We start from the raw sequence: 19,831 nt of genomic DNA on the forward strand, positions 1-19,831 counted from the left end.
TATTTTTCGTTCTCTGGCAAGGGATTAATATGTTAGCATAACGGCAGGAATATGCTGAAAAAACAAAGTGTAACCCAAACACAACGAATAATAATACATTTCATTTTGAGTACAATACCACATACGTATCGAACATGCGCGCGTCAATGATTGCCGATTATTTTAGAAATACGAATTAGGCCAAATAAAATAAAACAGATTAGTTGTCAATAAAAAGATTGAGAATAATGAAATATCTTCAAATGCAAGTAGATGGATTAGTAAAAGAGGAGAGAGAGAGAGAGAGAGAGAGAGAGAGAGAGAGAGAGAGAGAGAGAGAGAGAGAGAGAGCGACGATAAACTGATGATAAAGAAAAAGATATTATTTTATATAGATTATATAGACTTAGATTGTGGAATTATTATACGATCTATTTAAAGACTTATCGTTAAATAATGATATATTCAAATAATCGAATCTTAATAAATTTCGAATAAATAAATACAATTTTCTTTCCAAAGATATTTGAAAAAATAGAGAAACCTGTTCAAAAAGCTTCAATCTCGATTGAATAAAAAAAGAAAGACTCGTCCGAAAGCGATACAGAGAACAAAGGCGAAAGTGATTAAAATCAAAAGATCAGATCAATAAAAACAGTAAATCTATTTGCGTTACTTGCACTTTCGCATGCAGAATCTGCGCTTTCTCTTTCTTCAACGAATGTATATTTATCTCGTTTTAAGTGAAAAAATTTTTGGGAATTTCTGGCAACGCGAACAAGCTTAGCGAGACGGAGAATAAAAGTGCAAGAGAACGAATTCATTCAAAATCGAACATACGCGCGTCATTGATTACCGATTAATACTTATAATTGTCAGGCGAATCAATCGCGAGGCAATATGACACGGTGAGAAAAAAACGGCGTTTTTTTTTTCTAATCGAAAGCATCGACAGAAGTTTCACTTGTGTGAACGGCGCGGCGTCAGCTTTCGTGAAACTTTGCGATCGAAGTGCACGATGCACTTTCGCGCGTTTTGTTAACGCCATGCGTTCGCTTAGATGTTTTTCATTTCCGATAATTCGCGCCTCCTTTTCTTTCTTATCTTTGCACTTCTCGGAGGATGGAGGATTTTTGTAAAAAAATGCTCGCCCGATATACGCGTTATTGCGCGTGAATTAATTTTAGAAACGTCCTCGGAGCCGCTACGACAGGAGCTCGAAGCACCTCAATACCCGAAAACTTTGGCAATCAGCGAAGTGACCAATTAACGCCTCTACGCTTACTGTAATTGTGCAGGTCGTTTCTACTTTCTCTATACTACGTTTAATGGATTTAACGAAATTATCGTTATAAATGTACCGCATGTACATATACAGGGTGATTCTCGATTATATTTATACTTCAGAGAGCGATATCTAGAACAGGAAAAAAAAACGTCATACGTACGCGAACACGGATTAAACGTTATTTTCAAAGTTACACCAATTGTGTGGGCGTACACGAGGGCGCGTGTTTAAATAATTCATACGCGCGCGCGCGCGTATGTTTGTTGTACTGGCACTGCGATCACAGTCTTTTGCTCATCCTAGAGTAGGCGGCGAAAAAGAACTTACAATGAATCAAGCTTCCGCAATGCTCTCGGAGAATTTTCTGCGACCTCTTACTCTTAAATTCATTGAGATATAATTAAGGATCACTCTAGTATAAAATTTAAAAAGATATATATATATATATATTATTTACATACAATAAATACAAAATCACATGTTGCGTTTGTTCTGTTATTGTTACTTACATTATTTTATTCATAATCGCGGTGGTACGTAGTGCAACAATGCGTCCGCGATCTCTCGGTTCCGCAGCTTCTCCACCTGCCCGCGCATTCGCACCGCCAGCCTGTTCGAGCGCCTCAGATACATCGCCGAGTGGTGCGTGGCGATGGCGAATGGGACCGGGCACCACGTCACCCTGACCACGCCGCGGACCAGCGCCGTGATGTAGCTCTCGATGAGCGATGTGTCCTCCTCCTCCGGATAGAGGTACTCCTTCAGCGGCAACGCCAGCTTCTCCGGCGGCAGTTTCAGGTAGCGTAGCGCGGCCGCGTGTTCCGACCACAGCAGCTTCCGGTAGTGCGAATCGTGCCGCTGCGCCACTGGCACCAGCACCGTCATGGCGAAACCGTCGTCGCCGTACGAGCTCGAGCAGAAGTGCTCGCACAGCGCCGTGAACAGATCGGTGAAGGAGCTCAGCCCGGGTAGCTCCATCCGGAAGTTCAACCGCGTATGGTATCTCTTCAAGAGATTCGACAGGACGTTCGGCAGCAACGTAGACACGTCGCCGTCCAGGTAGACGGTGTCGCAGAGGTACACCAGTACCAGTCTGCTGAATCTCAACGTGGGCGACAGCTTCTCCATGAGATCGGGCAGGATCAGTGCCAGGCTCAGCACTGTCAGGACGCTGTCCTTATCAGCCGGCTGCAACCTGATGTCGTTCTTGCACTTCGTGTATATGTGAACCAGCGGCAGGAAGAGCCAGTCCTTCGGCATCGCCGCTTGGCTCCAATCGCCGTTCGGCGCGGTGTATCTCGCGTACAGCAACGCCGCGTCCGAACGCAAGCCCGTCTCGACCTGATCCACCGTGGACGTCAGATTCAATTTGGCCAGTTCGTTGGTGACTATCCCCAAGTTCACGTTTCCGTTCGACAACGCGATTTGCAGGAGCCTCCTCACGAGATCCGTGGCGTCCGCGGGCAACGCAGAGATGAGTTTGATGGCGATCCTCCACACAGTTTGCGCTGTCCGATTGTTGATTGCGTCCCCGAGGAGAGATACCGCTTCTACCACCGCTGTCAAGAGATATAACTCTGTTCTGCTGTACCACGACCTTTCCAAGCTCCATTCGGCCGTTTCCAAGTCTTGTATGTACTTGAGGAAGCACGGGTGTTCGAGTATCGCACGAATTTCTGCCGCGCGAGAGTTACTGCGAAGCGCGTTCAATACCGCCGCCAAGAACGGTATGCATGAATGTACCGACACGATCGGCTGCAACTCTCCGTTCTTCGTGAGAACACCCAAGTTTGGAAGACAGGATGGCTCCCGCTCCGTAGCCGCGTTGCAGTCGCTCAATAAATTCGAACTGGAACTGCAAGAAAATAAATACGAGTGTTGTGAGAGTCGTCACTTTCGTATGTACGTTTCGAAATAGGGGAAAAGAAAACGAGTTGAAAAGAAAATGCTTACCGAAGAGTTGAGAAAACGTGCGGATTGGACAGCCACGTTGTTTTAAATGAGGATATCTCGTCAGCGGCGGATAAACTCTCCGCAATCAATTTCATGTCACCCCACTGAAATTTACAATATTTTATATTCTCGAATACTGATAAATGTTAAGATAATAATAAAGTTGAAAAATATTAAAGCGACATGTACAAGATACAAATATAGCTTTAATATTTTTCAATGTCTTCTCAAGTAATTATTTCTTAATAATTCTCGATAAACTAAATTGAGTAATAATAATCGCTCTCACCGTTGCATTAGATACCGACGAAAATTGCGTACTCCACTTCGCTAGCAACGTAGAGATGTTCGGTTTTAACGTTTTTTCGTGACCCGCCACAGCAATCAACGCCGCGGCGTGCTCGCACGCCAACTCGGACGTGTTTTGAATATCGTGATTGCTTAATAACAGCTGCAATTGCGATACGAGAGTTAACCGGGCGCCCGTAACACTGTCCAGGCCTACCTCGTAATGCAATAAAACTCGCCAGAGTCGGAGGCTTTCGATGCTGAGATTTATGTCATCTTTCCTCCTGAAATATTATATATTTAATAAAATAAATATATGGAAATTATATATATATATATATATACCTATATGCATATGTAAAGACGCGTGAAAAAGCTTACCCCGTTTCGCTGCTAACGTACGTCAGAATGGCTTGGATAATTTTGAAATTATCCAATTTCTGCGCGACCGGCCTCTTGCCATACGTGACGAGAACGCGACACAACTTAATCGCCTTAACTACGGGGATCCCGTAAACATTATTTATCGTTTCCTGCATCGCTGTAAAAAAATTCAGACTCTTAAATAATGCCAATAATTTTTATCCCCCAAATAAATTTTAGATTTATTAAAATCTATTTAAAGATAAAGGCGATAAATTTTTTATGTATTAACTTTAAGCTTAATTTACCTAGTCGGTCTACGGACAACGGTATAAAATTTTGGACGATGGTGTCTAACAAATACGGCGTGGACGAGATAATCAGTGCCGTTATGTGCGAGTGTCTCGCGAGGCGGATGAGTATCTCCAAGGCACACTTTACTCCAACGGGTGGTGGATGCATCTCATTTAAGATGTACCTACAAGCAATTACATCTGAGTTAGCTTCGCTCTTTTACGCATTTGAAGAAAAATTCAATGAAAAGTCATATAACTACAAAGGTCAATTTTTGAGGTACAATTTTTGAGTCAAAGAATCATAAGATTATCAATTTTTTTTTTAAATTTTATGAATATATAAGTAAAAATAATGACAAGTTGCGCGTACCTAATTCTTAATAAAAAATCCGATCTCAATAACGTAGCCGCGGCATCCAGCTGCGCCAACTCGTGATCCTTCAGACCACTCGTGTCCTTGTCCTCGAGTCGAGGTGTCAGGGTGGGCTCCGCGAATTCGGCGAATCCGTGCAGCCTGTCCAAGCAGACCTCGTCCGCCTCGCTGATCAGGAAGGCTCTGAGCGCTTGCAGAGCCGCCGTGACTACGGCCACCGACGTGTCGTCCAGCGAGAACCTCAGCAGCAGCAGGATATTCTTCTGACTGAGCGCGGTCAACGGCGCCGGATGCAGGGCCTGGTCGTACCAACCCTTGCGCGTCTTCTCCATGATATTGGCCAGAGTGGTAAGGGCGGTGCACCGTTGCTGTTGAGTGGAAGACCTGCTCAGCTGCAGCAACTCCTGAAGGGAGTATCCGGGACGTTCGGGTTCGTCTCCGTGATGATGGAGGCCTCTGTCCACGGTCAAGCTCTCATCCTTGTATGGCAATAAAAGACCTAAAAAAAATATAAAAAGTAAATGAGACAGAAGATAAAGATGAAGATAAATGTAATAGAATGATTTGATATATTCATTGTCGAAATCAAATCATTAAAGATAAATGAAGGTAAATGTCGTAACAGAATGATTTGAAATATTCACCGTTGAAATCAAATCTCGCATTGTACTCTTCGGTCGGCGCGGGCTCGTCCTTCTTCTTTTCCGGCAGGTCCTCCATCCACTTCAACTTTTCTGGTTCGGGAGTGTTCATATGCAGCCATCCTTTCTGTTTGCCTTCTTCAAATATCTTTTTGAACAGTTCCGGTATGTCCGAAGGGTCAGCCTCGTAATCCATTTTTGTATCCGCATCATCCGAAGACAATTGTGTCTTTTTGCCATTGGATACTTCTGCATCCATTGTCGTCTCTTTTGCAGTTGAAGTGCTCGTTATATCATTCTCGCAGTCCATTCCTTCGTTATCATTTGACGAAAGCTTGAGTTTTTTATCACTGGATACCTCCACGTCGATTGCGATTTCGCTCGCAACTGAAGCGCCAAGCTGCCTACTGTCCCGCTCGATCGGTCTTTTCGCGGATTTATTTTTCTTGTTTCTTAAAAATTGTATTAGCTTGGGATCGAGAGTCTCCTCGAGCTTCCTCTTTTCCTCCAATATCTCAGCTTCGCTCATTTGCGCCAGCTTTTCCACATTTTCCCTGTGAATTTCGACGGCCAATTGATCCTCCCTTGCAACCGCCCCTTCCTTGCCGCGGTGGAAAGATTCGTCCCTCCGAACCGTCGCCGAATCATCTCTCACGGACTTCAGCTTTGAAACTTTCTGCCCGAATAAGCTCTGCTTACCATCGATCTACAGGGAGAGTGACAAAATGATGACGATTGGCATAAAAAGAAAAAGAACAGACGTGCTTCATTCGGACGTACTTTTTTCATAAGCGACGTGTCGTCGGAACCAAAAACCTCGGGGAATCCCAGCTCGACCGCCGTGGGGACGCGACTGTCGTTGAACTCGTACTTCTCGATGTCGAATTTCCTCTCCATGACATTGCCAAGTATTACGTTCGACGTCGCCACAGGCGTATTCTGCACCACGTCCTCCAGCCTCCCCTTCGCCGTTTCCCGAATCTTGTCCCTGACAACCGGGTTTATCACCTCGCCGCTGCCTCGCGAGGTGGACACCACGTCCCGCTTCGCCCCGGACTGCCGCAAACTGGAGAATCGCGACCTCACCTTGCTCGCGCCTTGGGCATTGCCCGAAGCGGGCTCCCTCAAGTTCACCACCTTCACGGACGGCTGTTGCCTCGTCCTCAGGAACTCTTCCTGCTGGCGCAGAAGCTCCTCCTCGTCGTCGTCCGCCCTGGGCCTCTTGCACGCAGCTTCATCAGCCATCTCTCAGGTTATGTTACAACCTCTCTGTTACTCTCGACAAGTTTATAATCATATGTTGCAGCAGAGGATAATCTGAAAATCGAAACTCGATGATCGCAGTACGCAAGAAACGTTGTGATATCGTGACATTGCTGCGACGTGACAATTTGCGAACGTTACTGTTAATAGTGTTAATCCCGTCAACTTGCCTTGCACGACGCGACACGTTCGCGCGGCTCCGGCGGCATGCGGCATCCGGGATCATCTGATCGTCTCGAACGTCGCTTCTAGCGCCACAAGAAATGTGACAAGAAATGCAGCACGACCGCATTTACCGTCCATAGGAAAAGTATTACCGACGATTGTCGAAAAAATTCTCGGGATATGTCATCGGAACGGCCTCGATTTGCGCGCGCTCCAGGAATTCTTATAAATAAAACGTACTCATTTTTTTTTCTATTTTGTTTTATATATATATATATATTTTTTTTTTACATATTTTCGATTCGGACAGGAAGAAACTGTAACTTCATCATTGATATGGCTCGTAATTTAAATTACTTTATTTATCTAGGCTGGAAAACGCGATACACGCCGATTATCGCAATTCGTGTGCGCCAGACGTTCGCTGATCAGGAATCTCAGGGGGATCGCGGATTAGAACGAAATTTAAGCCGCTCGATAATCGATTATTCTCGATGATTGTTCGCAGCTAGCTACGCCTGCTGCGAAAACTTGATCCAGCGACTATTGCGTTATACTCAAAATAAATATAGCCCTTTGATCTTCTCTGCCTCTTTAAAGTTTATAGATATACGTATATATCGTTAATTACGTTTCAGATTTCTTGCAGGAATTAAATATACGTATAATAATTTATAAAACAAATGACTTCACGTCGACACTCGCGAAGTTAATTGTATGTTATACGAACTAAAAGAAACAATTTCGCGAAGTATAGCCCCTTGATCTCTTCTATCTCTTTTAACATGTGTACAATCGCTCACTAAAAGGTTGCGACACTTTTTTTTTAATAGGTTTCGAATTTATATTTAATATACGTAATATATACTTTACAGATAACTAATATTTTGCAAATGCAAACCACGATGTATCATCTTTAGTCTAAAGGCAGTATAACACCAATCGTGGTTCCACATTTGCAAAATATTAATGCGTTTTGAAACCTATAAAAAAGAAAGTGTCACAAGCCTTTTAGTGAGCGAGTGTACATTATTATACTTCAGATTTTGCATAAATTAAATACGTAATTTATATAAGGAACAACTACAACATCGAAGTTGTACGAACTGAAAGACGATTATCTCGCTAAGATATAAATACAGTCCCCCTTGCTCTGCTCCGCTTCTTGAAAGAAATACAACGTGTTTACGTATAGATATATATTATTATGTTTCAGATTTTCCATTAATTAAATACACATAAATTTATAAAACATAATGATTTCGACGTCGACACGCTCGAGGTTGATACGAACGGAGAAACGATTCCGCGAAGATCCCTTTACTCTCGGAAAAGTATCTCAAAGTAATATAAGCTCAGAAAACAGAAATGCAAAGGGGGGGGAGGAGACTGGCTCCCATATGGCCAGCAGCCCTCTTCGGAAACGCTAAAATAAATCCACCGACCGAACGTTCCTTTCGCTTGGAAAAATACGATTTCGCCTATATACATATATCGGATTTATCGTATGATTGCATATGTGTTCTCGTATTCTCTTATAAGTATATATGTACACATTCCCATTGCGCACTCATGCGTTCGCGTAAAGCTGCGAGATTTCTTCGTCGCTCGCGACGCAGATTTGACGACGAGAAAACAGCCGAGGAATCCACGTATCTACGGTATAATAATTTCGGTTATTGCGTTTCTAGATGCAATATACATTTCCCCTGAATTATATAACATAGGTACAAGAGCGGCGAAATATCGCTTCCGTGGATTTGCGCGACGATTTCCGACAACAGAAAATATCACTCCCTTTATCTCCGCAAAATATTCGTGTCTCTTTGAAGGTTTCAAATATTTGGAATATAATTAAACGTAATTTTCAAATAAATCCGCAATGAATCTTTACCGAGGATACAATTTCCTTTCTTTTCCATTCCAGTCAAATCGATTCAGATTCCATTGGTGCAGTCTAATGTATGTCGGAATGTATTTTTTCTCGAATGAACGGCCGAGACAGAGCTTATTTACAGTCACGTGTATTTACACTAATTACAAGCACCACAAACGCATAGTGATTCGCTTCGGGGGGAGGGGAGGAGAAAGGAAAAAAGAAACGATATCTACGTGATGACTTGCGATAGAGCTCGATCTGCAGTCTCGTACATGTGTCGCATGAAGGACGCTCAGTCAAGAAGAACAAGCTCAGCGATCGTAACCGTCGGTGTTGCGTTACTTTTCGGCGCGGCGTGACTCTTCGTCGAATTGGATTCTCTCGCGAGACGGGTGGAAAGAGAGGAGAAAAAAAACGGCGGGCGTTTCTCTTGCTCCGCACGAGGAGATCCGTCCTCTCTCTCTCTTTCTCTCTCTTCGCGAAACTATTTTTTATTCCGAGGGGAATAGATACAAAAGTCTCTCGCTACAGTTATGTATAAATCGATCTCTATGGCTCGCGTATCAATTGTATAATCGAGTCAGTTTAGTTTTTTTTTTAAGCTTGTCTCCTTAGCCATTCACGCAGCTTCCTGTAAACGTACACGCGCATGCACACCAGGAGACGAGAAAGAGACGATATTTATATATAAGGCACAGAATACACATTATTATATTAGATATATGTATTACAATTATATTATTTCGAAATGGAAATGTGCTTTGATATATTTATGTGATGTTTTTATCTTTCCTTCTCTAAGATAACTGGAGACAAGAAGTTGAATATTTTTAAGTGCGATTCGAAGTGAGATCATATAATTGTAATACATACATACACATACATACATACATATATACGAGCAATATATACATACGCGCGGTTGCACAGCCCCGATAAATTAAGAGAAGGCGAGGAGATAAAAGGAACTTATATACGGTGTAAGTGGAGCTCCATACTTTACAGAAAACGTTCTCGGCGAACGTAAACTGCCGTGTCACGCGTCACATTTACACTTGAACGCATCACATTTATGCGATACATATATACATTACATTTATATATATATATATATATATATATATATATATATAAATTCCCTGAGAATATTAATTAACTTTTCCCACATAGCTTCTGGCTTTAAACAAAGGTGATATGCAACGTAAAAGGCTCTACGCAAATATCTTCGAAGTAATAAATTTAATATTTTCACATATAAGCTACACCGTGGATTATATTTCCCTTGGAAAAGTTAATTAACATCCTCCACGGCGATTATTCATTATTCATTATGTATGCGAGAAATCATTTAACATTCGGTTTAAAAGGACGCCTTTTACAGCGGACGAAGCACGATTACAGAAATATTAATTACTTTGTGCCCTAATATTATCACAAAAAAATGAGTCAGCGTCTTACTCCGATTAGAACCGACCTAGCTAATCATTCTCGACGTATTTACTCACTGACTCAACTATTCCCGTTCAAGTCTTAATAATTACGAAAGATCGTATGTACATTCGCTGGTCGCATTACTCGGGGGGGGGGTGGATTGACGATAGAAAAGATATATCGTTTACATTATGCATATTTATGCTCCGTATATATAATAACGTTACCTCGCTAAGAAATTGAGTTGTCTCATATTTTATATTACCATAATCATTATGGATAATAATTCGATTAAAGATTTGAAAAGGAAACGGTGAATCTGACGATGGCAGCATTGTTAATCTTTTTGACGATGTTGCAAGGAGTACGCCTCTAATAATTCTCAACTGATTGCGCAAACTCGATGGAGTCTATTAATATTCAGAAAAGCTTCCGAAATGTTGGTGGATTACCTTCCTCAAAGCTACACTACTCGATCTTAAGTGATTTATGTTACACGATAGAATCTTGTGGAACGTATTGTTTTTGGATATAATTATACCTTTTTTTTTTACATTAAACAGGCGCCTGTGGATGCAAGTATAGAACAGTACTGTAGACAGATGATAGACAATAAAACGTATCACTTTAGGGTACTTAAAATTACATTCGCTCGCGAGATCTCCGAGGTTCAGTGACCGTATTATTATTTTTTTGTATAAGAAAATTGATATGTAAGATTCTTACATATATAAGAGGTGTAATTTTCCTGGTTTTTTTCTTCAGAATATATGTGGTGTTGCCTCTTATCGCAAATGCGACGAACAAGCCGCATCCGACTGAACTACTAATCGTTCGCAATCCGACCAAGATCGCGTTCCACCGTTGTCTGTTTTCCTTCGTTCGCGAAAACACACGATTATCCGTCACGATCGAAACGAGATACTCGAGTGGAGTCCGAAAGTATGACGTTATGCTAACGCAAAGACAAATAATTGATGACTCATCGATCGCCCGCCGCTTCTTGCCGGGAGGAGTCCTAGAAAATTTATATCAAATATCCCTCAGTCTTGGACGGTGATTTTTTTTTCCTTCATTCATGAATAATTCCGCGCTTGCTAAGTTCTTGTTTCTCAATGTCTATAGTCAAAAGAAGAGCCGTTATTTGCCGGCGAACAGTTCGGACTGCGAACTTTTAATGCATTTGGTTTATCGCAAATTAGTTCAGTCTAAGTTCATCAGTATATTATAAATTGAAACTAGCGTATTAGAGGTTCCAAATATGATGTGAGTTAAATTTCTACATAAAGAAGAGAAAGGAGAGAGAAACGAGCAGACCTATTGTTTGAAACTCAAACGTTATTTAGAAGTTATAGAAAAACGATATATAAAATTTAACAGCAACAACTTTCATTTAATAAATTGAATCGAAAGGTTACAACAAAAGGTTTTTAACAATAACGAGATAGTGTCGTGAATTAACTTGAAAATATTTACGGAAGATTTGCTGAACATTCGAGATAAAGAAGGATAATCGACAGATAAATGTTTGCTAGCTAGGGTTATGTAACGTGAAATTTTATGAAACTCTTCACGTAGATTACTGTTATCCAAAGTAATATTCCACAGAGATACCGTATTTGCAAATAAATAGCCGGCTTCGATCATAATGACGGTCACGATCCACGAGGAAGTCGCGTCGGAACTGGCACCGTTCGTTCGTTCAACTTTCACCGAAAGTGCAGTAGATATACTGGATGTATATGAGGCACCGTTTTCATTATGTACAACCGTACTTGCTAAGGGAGAGAATTTGTCTGTGTGAAAAATACGCGGCACGAGATTCCTTTACGTACTAGGTATCCTTTTTTTTGTTTTACGAAAGCTAGAGAATTACCACCGAGAGAGAGAATATCTGAGCGTCGCGACGTACATACATTACTTCTTTCGTGCAAATCTTTCCCTCCTTCACGTTGCCTCGACACGTTTCTCGTAAGACACTATAGCACCGACGCTGCTAACGATAAAAAAAAGTGATGGCAATGATGATCGATGATAATCGCGATAGCGGCGAAGTGACGCACGCTCATCACACGCGAGCACGACGCTTCCGTGAAACAACGACGCTGGTTACTCTAAACTCACCGAATAACTTATATAATTCGCTTGTTCGTTCGGCACCGTTCAGTTGGCGTGTAGATTGGAGGGAAGGGGAAGTGTCCTCTACGAATCGCAGCGAATTTTTTTCAAGTTCCACTCGCGAGAGGGTAGCGCGGAGCGCACGTGAACACGGTCTCGGGGTCCCAGAGCGAATCGCAGCACCGGCTCGTTGCGCATTCGGGCGGCGGTCTGTTGCTGCATGACGAAAGTCGACGACGACGATGACGACGCGGACGACGACGACGACAGATGATTCCATCGTACGGACGGGCACCTGTAGAGCACGCGCTGTCGTGCCCGCGACTCCACGGGCTACACGGCACAGCCCTTCCTCGTGCCGTACAGCACCTTCAACTCCGGCATGATAATCTTCTTGATAAGCGCATTCGTCTTGGCGGTAAGCATATCGCGATGCGGATCCTTCTTGAAGATCTTGATACCAGGTCGATGCACCAGGAAGGCGTTGTCCAAAATGAGAAAGTCATAATCGAGAACGCAAAGCGCGTAACCCTGCAAGTGTTTGCAAACGATAACTTGATAGTTGAATGCTAAATTATCAATACAACAGATAATAGAAAAAGATGGTGTCACGAATCTTATTTTAAATTTCTCAAACATGTATATTTCTTAATTTTATATATATATGTATATAATTCTAATTATATATATTATATTATAATTTCCTAATTATATTTTTATTATATTTTAAAGAGAAATATTAACGCTTATAGTTCTAAATTATGCATCATGGAGAGAATTTTTTTTTAAATTTATCCTGCAAATCATGTTAATTATGAGATAATATAGTATTTAGGCAAATTTTACTGTGCACTACAATAAGATTTCGCAGTAAAATTTATTGTAGTGCACAGTAAAATTTACTATAAATACTATATTGTACCTAAATACTATATTGTCTCACAATTAACATGATTTTCAGGGTAAATTTTAAAAGAAAATTCTCTCCGTGATTATACATATAACTTATTATTATCTCGTCTTTCACCGTTTTAAGATAGTGGTTTTTTTTTATTTTTTACGACACATTTTTATTGTAAATATTTTGCACGGACAAGTCAGTTTACCTGCGTCATTTTATCACTCTTTCCCTCCCAACTGAGTCTTTCGTCGTAAAAAGGATCATTATTAGTCCCGATGAAGATCGGCTCCCAGTGTACAAAGCTGCCGGTCCTCTTGCCGACGTGGAAGATGTGCAGGTCCTCCGTCTCCGGCGCTTCCTGCCATTCTTTGCTCTTCGGCACGTTGTGGCAGCCGGAGCACAATTTCTTATGAAACGGTATGACGGTGCCCGCTTTCAGCATCTGTATCTGCAAATTTATACGACTCTTCGAGACGGGGCTTTGCGAAGAGCTTATTCGAGACGCGCGTAAACAGATCTATTTCTGCTTCCGAAAATATCCGCTTCGATTGTGAGGATTTTGTGAGGATGAAAATAAGCCAATTGGCACGTCAGATCAGCACACCTTTGTATGACGTTTCGACCTCTGATTCATCACCTCCGGTAGGTTTGACAACAAAAAAAAATAAGTAAGCAGAATAAAAGAAATGTGCAAATATATACGCGCGTCGAGATTACAATCGCTCTCTGTTACGCTGCGCTAGTTCTGAATTCTGACGTGACAAAAGGTGCATTGTGCCGTGCCGTGCCGTGCGGTACGCACGGGCGGCCGGACAATAGCGACGCTAATTCTACGTATCAAGGTCCACGGTCAAAGGAAGCTCCATTGATTCGCCGTCGACGACCCTCGCGTCCGCGCTATTAACGACACGACAGTCGTCGGACGCACCGTCGGGCCCCGTCGCGCTCTCTTTCGCGCGACGCTTAATTGTTCCCCCCCCCCTCCCCCTCCCTCCTCTCCACCCGACGGATCCGCGATCCGCATGCATGCATGAGAAATCGGCGAACGATTCGCGAACGTACCAGATGCGTCTTATTGTTAGGCGGCTGACTCTTCTCGTCCACCTCGAAGATGGACAGCACGAAGAGCTTGGGATTGGGCTTGTGGAGGGCCGGCTGTTCCCGCCGCCGGATCATCTCGAGGAACTTGACGGGCAGATTCGGGCTGGGGTACAGCTCGATGTCGCTGGCGAACACGTAGAAGGTGGGCGCGGACTCGCGCGCTATGTTGCGGCCCACGTTCACCGGATACAGCAGCTTCTTCTCGTTCTTGTACATCTTCGCGAGGCTGACGTTCACCCACGGCGGCCCGAGCGTGCAGTTGTACGTGTCGGCGGTGATCTTCTCCGACGACGGTATCTAAGACGGGATCATAAAACGAACGTTTAAAAAAGAAAACATCAGGAAGCTCGGCAGTTTCGCAAAACTACATGTGAACGTAATTGCGTTAAAATCTTTTCCTGCAATCTCTTGTATATTTTTTCGCGTTGATAAGTCATGCATATATTTTTTCTTTTCTACGTGACTTAGTGTCGTCAGTTGTCGTCGTTACGGATGACGACACTATGATAGAACATTGCATCCGACCGATTCGAGGGAAAGGAATTTATACCCAGTGCAACGACGGGATATTCATGCATGCGGGATAAGCGGTTTCCGATTGTAATCGCGATTACGTTAAAGACTCGTTTGCGAAACGCGAGCCACGCGAGCTTCGTTCCTCGCGGGACGAGACCGCACGTGGAAACCGCGGGGCTGTTTTACGATATATCCAGATACGTCAGTATCCGCCGGATCTGACGGTGCTCGTTACAACGCAAATAGACAGCAATAACGGCAACGAACAATCCCTGCAGTTCGTGGTAGGAACTAAATTTCCCCTTCGCGAACGAATTGCATATGCATAAGGTGAATTCATGCACGCACCACGTTCGTTGAAACAAATTATCGCGGAGGAACGTAAGGTCTGATATCAAATTTCTAATTAATTGCTCGTATTGCTCGTAAGCGGCATTTTAGCAGGCGAGTAAGTCGTCGATTTTTGCAAAAAGTGATCAACGATTGCAGAAAATGTTGCAGAAAATGATATTGATATTGATACTGATAAATATTGATAAAACGAATCCCGTTTTATTTGATAAAAAAAGAACAATTGCCACAAAAAAAATATATACTAAAAAATTTCAAATTCAATGTAAATAAATATTTTTGAAATTTCACGAATATGTAATTACAAATAATAATTGATAGCAATTGCGAGAAATTAGTAATATTTAGCGCATAACAAATTTAATGTTAATATTGCAGGTTTTATCATAATTTTTCTGAAATTCCAAGTCGGAATATCGATAAAGAGCAACGTGTTATATTAGCATACTCGATACTTGCAAGATGATTAGATTCAGAACTGTGTATGCAGGACTCAGGAAGGATTTAGTGAACACGCGGGGCATTCGGTAACAGGCACAAGTGGTTAACAGGAATGAATGCTCGTCATATCGAGCTAGGACATTCGCCAGATGCTCGGAAGTGCGGTGTATCTGGAAATTCGAGAGGGACACGGAGAACACTAGCCGGGACTCTCTCGAGGGATAAGTCTTTGGGTCGTCTATTTACCACTTTTGGCACGTGTTTGCTGCTGAAGAAGATGTGAAAGGTCACCAGTTGCGAGACCAGAGGACTGCCGCAGTTCCTCGAGTACCTGATGGCGTCGAGGGTCGCCGGGAAGTCGGTGCCGGGTGCGTGCATGGCGATCGATATCGGCGCCCGCCAGCGCTCCAGCAGCGGCTCCAGATTGTCGAGGAACGTGTAGTCGGCGTGCGTGGTGTACGTCACGCTCTCCCAGCATCTCACCGCCATGCTCATCGGCACGTAATTGTACAGGACCCAGTAGTCGCCGCGCTGCGCCCGCCTCGGCTCGGTCGACTTCTCGTTGCAGGGCACGGCCTCCTTCAGGCTCATCGGTTCGCGCGTGACGCTCGACGTGCCGTTCTTCATCTGGTCGTGGAAAGAGAAAGAGAGAGAGGAGGTTTAATCGCCGTTCGAGAGAGAAATTTGCATGGAAAGCGGCGGAAATACCGCGAATAGCGGCGGCGATCGCCTACAAGCCTGAATTCCTCTACGACATCCCGACGCGCCTCTGAAACCAATACCCGCCTCTTTCTATACGACGAGTTTAGATACTAAGATATAATATGCCTCATTTAATATCCCAATCGAACAAATGAAGATGTATATCTATTTCAATTATTATTAATTCAAATTAATTACGATATGTAGTATTTCTATTAATTCTCGATTACATCATCATTTTCATCGCCGTAGTAACACATCATAATAATTGGACAAGCCGCATTCAACGATTAATCTAAACGTCAGCCACTCAAGGATCAAGCCATCCAATAAGAGGGGTCAGAGAGGAGACAAGAAAAAAAAGAAGCGAGCGGCGCGAAGGAGACGGAAGGAGAGTGAATACCGTCTGATTATGCGGATGCTCCTGCGGCTTGTCGACGGTCTCGGCCTTGGCCCCGTTGGGAGGAGGCGTCGTGGTGACGAGGATGATCCCGAGGGGACGGCCGGCGCCGCCGTTGTTGGTCGGCGCCGCATTATTGGTGGCGCCGACGAGCGCGGCCGACGACGACGACGATGACGACGAGGAGGATGCGGCGGCAGCCGCGGCGCCCTTCTGGGTGCCGTTGACGAGGTTATCGTAGGTGTCCGATTGGAGCGGCGCCGCCGCCGCCCAGTTGGTCGGCGGTTCCTCGATCCACGGCCCGGACGAGCCGATGTGGGCGCACACGTACAGCAGCACGCACACGTTCAGCACCACCGAGAGGCGCAGCGCCCAGTTCCTGCGGGCGATGGCCGCGATGCTCATCCTCCAGATCTCCTCCGGATCGCGGCGACGACGACGACGACGATGTGGGAGACGCGTAGAGAGCCGGGAAGGAGTATTTCAGCGGGGAGGGAGGGGTTTCCGCTCGGGCGACGATGTCAATCTCCTCCCGCGTCGTTATCGTTGCGTCTCGGGTCGGCGGCACTCTTGCTGACGTCGACCCGCCGCGTCCATCCCTTCGCGGCCCACGACTGGTCGGCGGCGATCAGGACCTGCTCATGGTCCCCCCGGAGGCTGTCGACCGCGGGACCCGGTTGCGTGCAGCATCTGAAACCGGGTAATGGAAGGGGACTTTTGATTATGACGGAGGTCGCTACAAATTACTTCGGGAGCTTATTCTCGAACTTTAGCGAGTGCACACGCGAGTGTGCATGCACCGGGCGCTCATTACAGGCGATTTCAATAGCTCTACAGGAAACGAGATTAAAAAGTATAAATACGTCTGTTCTGTAACTATAATAAATTCCAAGTCTTGGAAAACGAAAATTGAGTCATTATCAAATCTGTTGATCTCGCTTGCTTATACATTAATTCCCTCCGTAGAGCCAATCGAGCATTTGAAAGCAAGTTCCTTATTTCTCAATAATATGGGCAAATAACATCCTTTAAATATTATAGATATATTACATCTCACAGCTATATCAGCGTTATATTAATCCCCTCTGAAGAGCCAATCGAACATTTGAAAGCAAGTTCTTTATTTCTCAATAATACTGGCGAATAATTTCCTTTAATTATAAATATATATTACATATCTCACAGCTACATCAACGTTACACGTTAATGCATAAAATCTAAAGCACGACATTTAATTAACACATAAACTTATGCAAACAAACGTCTCCGTATTTTTTATATCGCGCATGTAACTGATGCTGCAACTTCCAAAGTAGATGCGCGGCAGCGTTCGCTGCAAACAGGTACACGGTTGCTCCGCCCCGTTTCATCCCGCTTCAATAGCAACACAGCTGCGATATCTCTCGTTGGATCGCGCTCGTCTCGTTTATCTCACGATCCAGTTTATAACGCATGTCGAGGACGACTTTCCCCCTATATCTCGCATCTTCTTCCCCGTCCGACGTTACGTCGGGAGTGTCGCAACCGCGTCGCGCCGCTCCGTAACGCGACATTATCGAATCGGGCGGTCCGAATTGAGCAACGGCGGATTCCTTCCGCGATCCCGTTCGAGCCGAGCCGAGCGTCGAGCGAACGAGCGAGCGGCCGAGTGAAATCGAGAGGGAACGCGACAGGACGGTCATTATATCGAAAGACGGAAAGGACGACGACTAATAAGAGAAGCGCGACCGAGAGTCGTCGGCCTCTCCTCCTCGTGACCGATCTTGCGTCAACTACTCCAACGGCAACGGAGCGCCGAACGGGACTCACGAGTCACCGCCGTTAATTCTCGACGACTTTCACGCCGGGAAGACGATTCTCCTTTATCGCCTGTCGTCTCTTTGGTCGTGAATTTTCCGGTTGATTTCCTCCTCAGAGAGGAAGTGCCCGCAGGAGGCGGACTCGTTTACGAGAGTCTTAGAGTCTTAAAATTCCGTTTCCTTTTTCTTGTCCCTCTAATGGAGTTTTACATAATTGAGGACTCGGCGCAGGAAAAAAACGTATAGCGCGCGCGCGGGCTAAGAAGCGAGACGTCGTAGATCGACTCCGCATTGACCGAAGACGAGACTTTCGAATTAAAAAGTAATATCGTACACAAACTAGGTCATCCCGGTTGCCCGTAATGCAAGGCAAACGCTACTGAAATGAAAAGCGACGGGAAACGGGCTTTAAAGCTAGGGTATATATACTCCGGTAGGAAAACATTGTAATGGTATATTTCGTGCCGGGGGAATAATTTACGACATGCGATATTCGACCGTTATAACAGGCCGCGGCGTATTTCAATCTTAAAAGTTGGAATTATCGGCGCGGCGCATTGGGAAATTGCACGACCGCGCTCGCGCGCGCGCGATTTCTGCTTGCAAAATTTACTCCGACTTAAGAAAGATGCAGAGGCGCGTAATAAACGTCTATCTTCGTCTTCTCGCTTGTATAATAGCCGCATTATCGAGACTCGTACGCCAAACATTTACTTAGTTATCTTAGATAAAGCAAAAGATAAGATTTATCCATCGAAGAGCGGGAGGGAAAAATAAGAGTACAATAGGATACACCGATAATCGCGAAATGATAATTATAGCAAGGTTATCGGTATTATTCAACCGACAATTTTATGTCGCCGTACGGAAAGAACAATTTTGCTGAATCCAGATCTGAAAATAATTTTTGTTCAATAATCAAAATAATTTTGTGCGAAAGTCATAATGATTGCTAGAATATCAAAACGTTTTATAGCAATGATTATCAGTTTTAACATTCCAACAAATTATTTTGATAATTCAACAAAAAATTATTTTCAGATCTGTTTTTAGCAAAATTTTTAGACCTTTCAACAAAATTGTTCTTTCCGTGTACGTATATAGTCACGCAAATATTGAAGTAATACAAGATATATATAAAATGAAAAGAGATACTCGATTTCGCGGTTTTCTCCCCCCCCCCTCCCTCCCTCGCGTACAATGCGTAATCCGATTAGAAGTGATTTCCGATGGCGAATCGCCGCGCGCCGTCGCGCTCGCGATAAGAGCTCGACGCTCGATTTGACGACCGTGGTCCGTATTCAATACGAATGCTCGTTAACACGTTAACTGCCACGATGGTCGTTCGCGAAACTTTTTTAAAACGTATTCATAGAAAGCAAATGCCATCTAATATAGGATTTTAAATGACACAACTAGCTATATATAGATAACGACGTAAAATGAAAAGTGCCCTGTTCAAACTATCAAGATGATATAATGATACAATCATGTCATGCAATATCTTATTATAATATTGTTGATAATAAAAATTCTATTACACACGACATGGCTGTATTTGAGACATACAAAACACGGTGAAC

General features: G+C 43.7%; 2 protein-coding genes across 3 annotated transcripts; both read right to left on the reverse strand.

Annotated features, from left to right (window-relative positions):
• Positions 1 to 311: 311 nt before the first annotated feature.
• On the reverse strand, positions 312 to 6,730 carry LOC105448312 (RNA polymerase II-associated protein 1). Of its 2 annotated transcripts, XM_011686820.1 has the most exons (9): positions 6,615 to 6,730; positions 5,962 to 6,498; positions 5,185 to 5,887; positions 4,538 to 5,039; positions 4,180 to 4,349; positions 3,890 to 4,049; positions 3,510 to 3,792; positions 3,221 to 3,324; positions 312 to 3,122 (listed from the first exon to the last, which is right to left on the reverse strand). In XM_011686820.1, the coding sequence occupies exons 2-9, from the start codon at positions 6,424 to 6,426 to the stop codon at positions 1,787 to 1,789; spliced, it is 3,723 nt and encodes a 1,240-aa protein (XP_011685122.1). In that variant the 5' UTR covers positions 6,427 to 6,498; positions 6,615 to 6,730; the 3' UTR covers positions 312 to 1,786. The 2 variants fall into 2 exon arrangements, with proteins under 2 accessions (XP_011685122.1, XP_011685121.1); XM_011686819.1 differs by having other exon boundaries at positions 5,962 to 6,730.
• Positions 6,731 to 10,998: 4,268 nt separating this feature from the next.
• LOC105448313 (beta-1,4-glucuronyltransferase 1) lies at positions 10,999 to 16,854 on the reverse strand. The gene is made up of 5 exons (XM_011686821.1): positions 16,453 to 16,854; positions 15,594 to 15,974; positions 14,001 to 14,336; positions 13,144 to 13,386; positions 10,999 to 12,568 (listed from the first exon to the last, which is right to left on the reverse strand). Exons 1-5 carry the CDS (start codon positions 16,852 to 16,854, stop codon positions 12,371 to 12,373), a joined length of 1,560 nt encoding a protein of 519 aa, XP_011685123.1. The 3' UTR covers positions 10,999 to 12,370.
• Between the last annotated feature and the right edge of the window lie 2,977 nt (positions 16,855 to 19,831).

Source organism: Wasmannia auropunctata, unplaced genomic scaffold (genome assembly GCF_000956235.1).
Source record: "Wasmannia auropunctata unplaced genomic scaffold, wasmannia.A_1.0 LD336088.1, whole genome shotgun sequence".
NCBI lineage: Eukaryota > Metazoa > Arthropoda > Insecta > Hymenoptera > Formicidae > Wasmannia > Wasmannia auropunctata.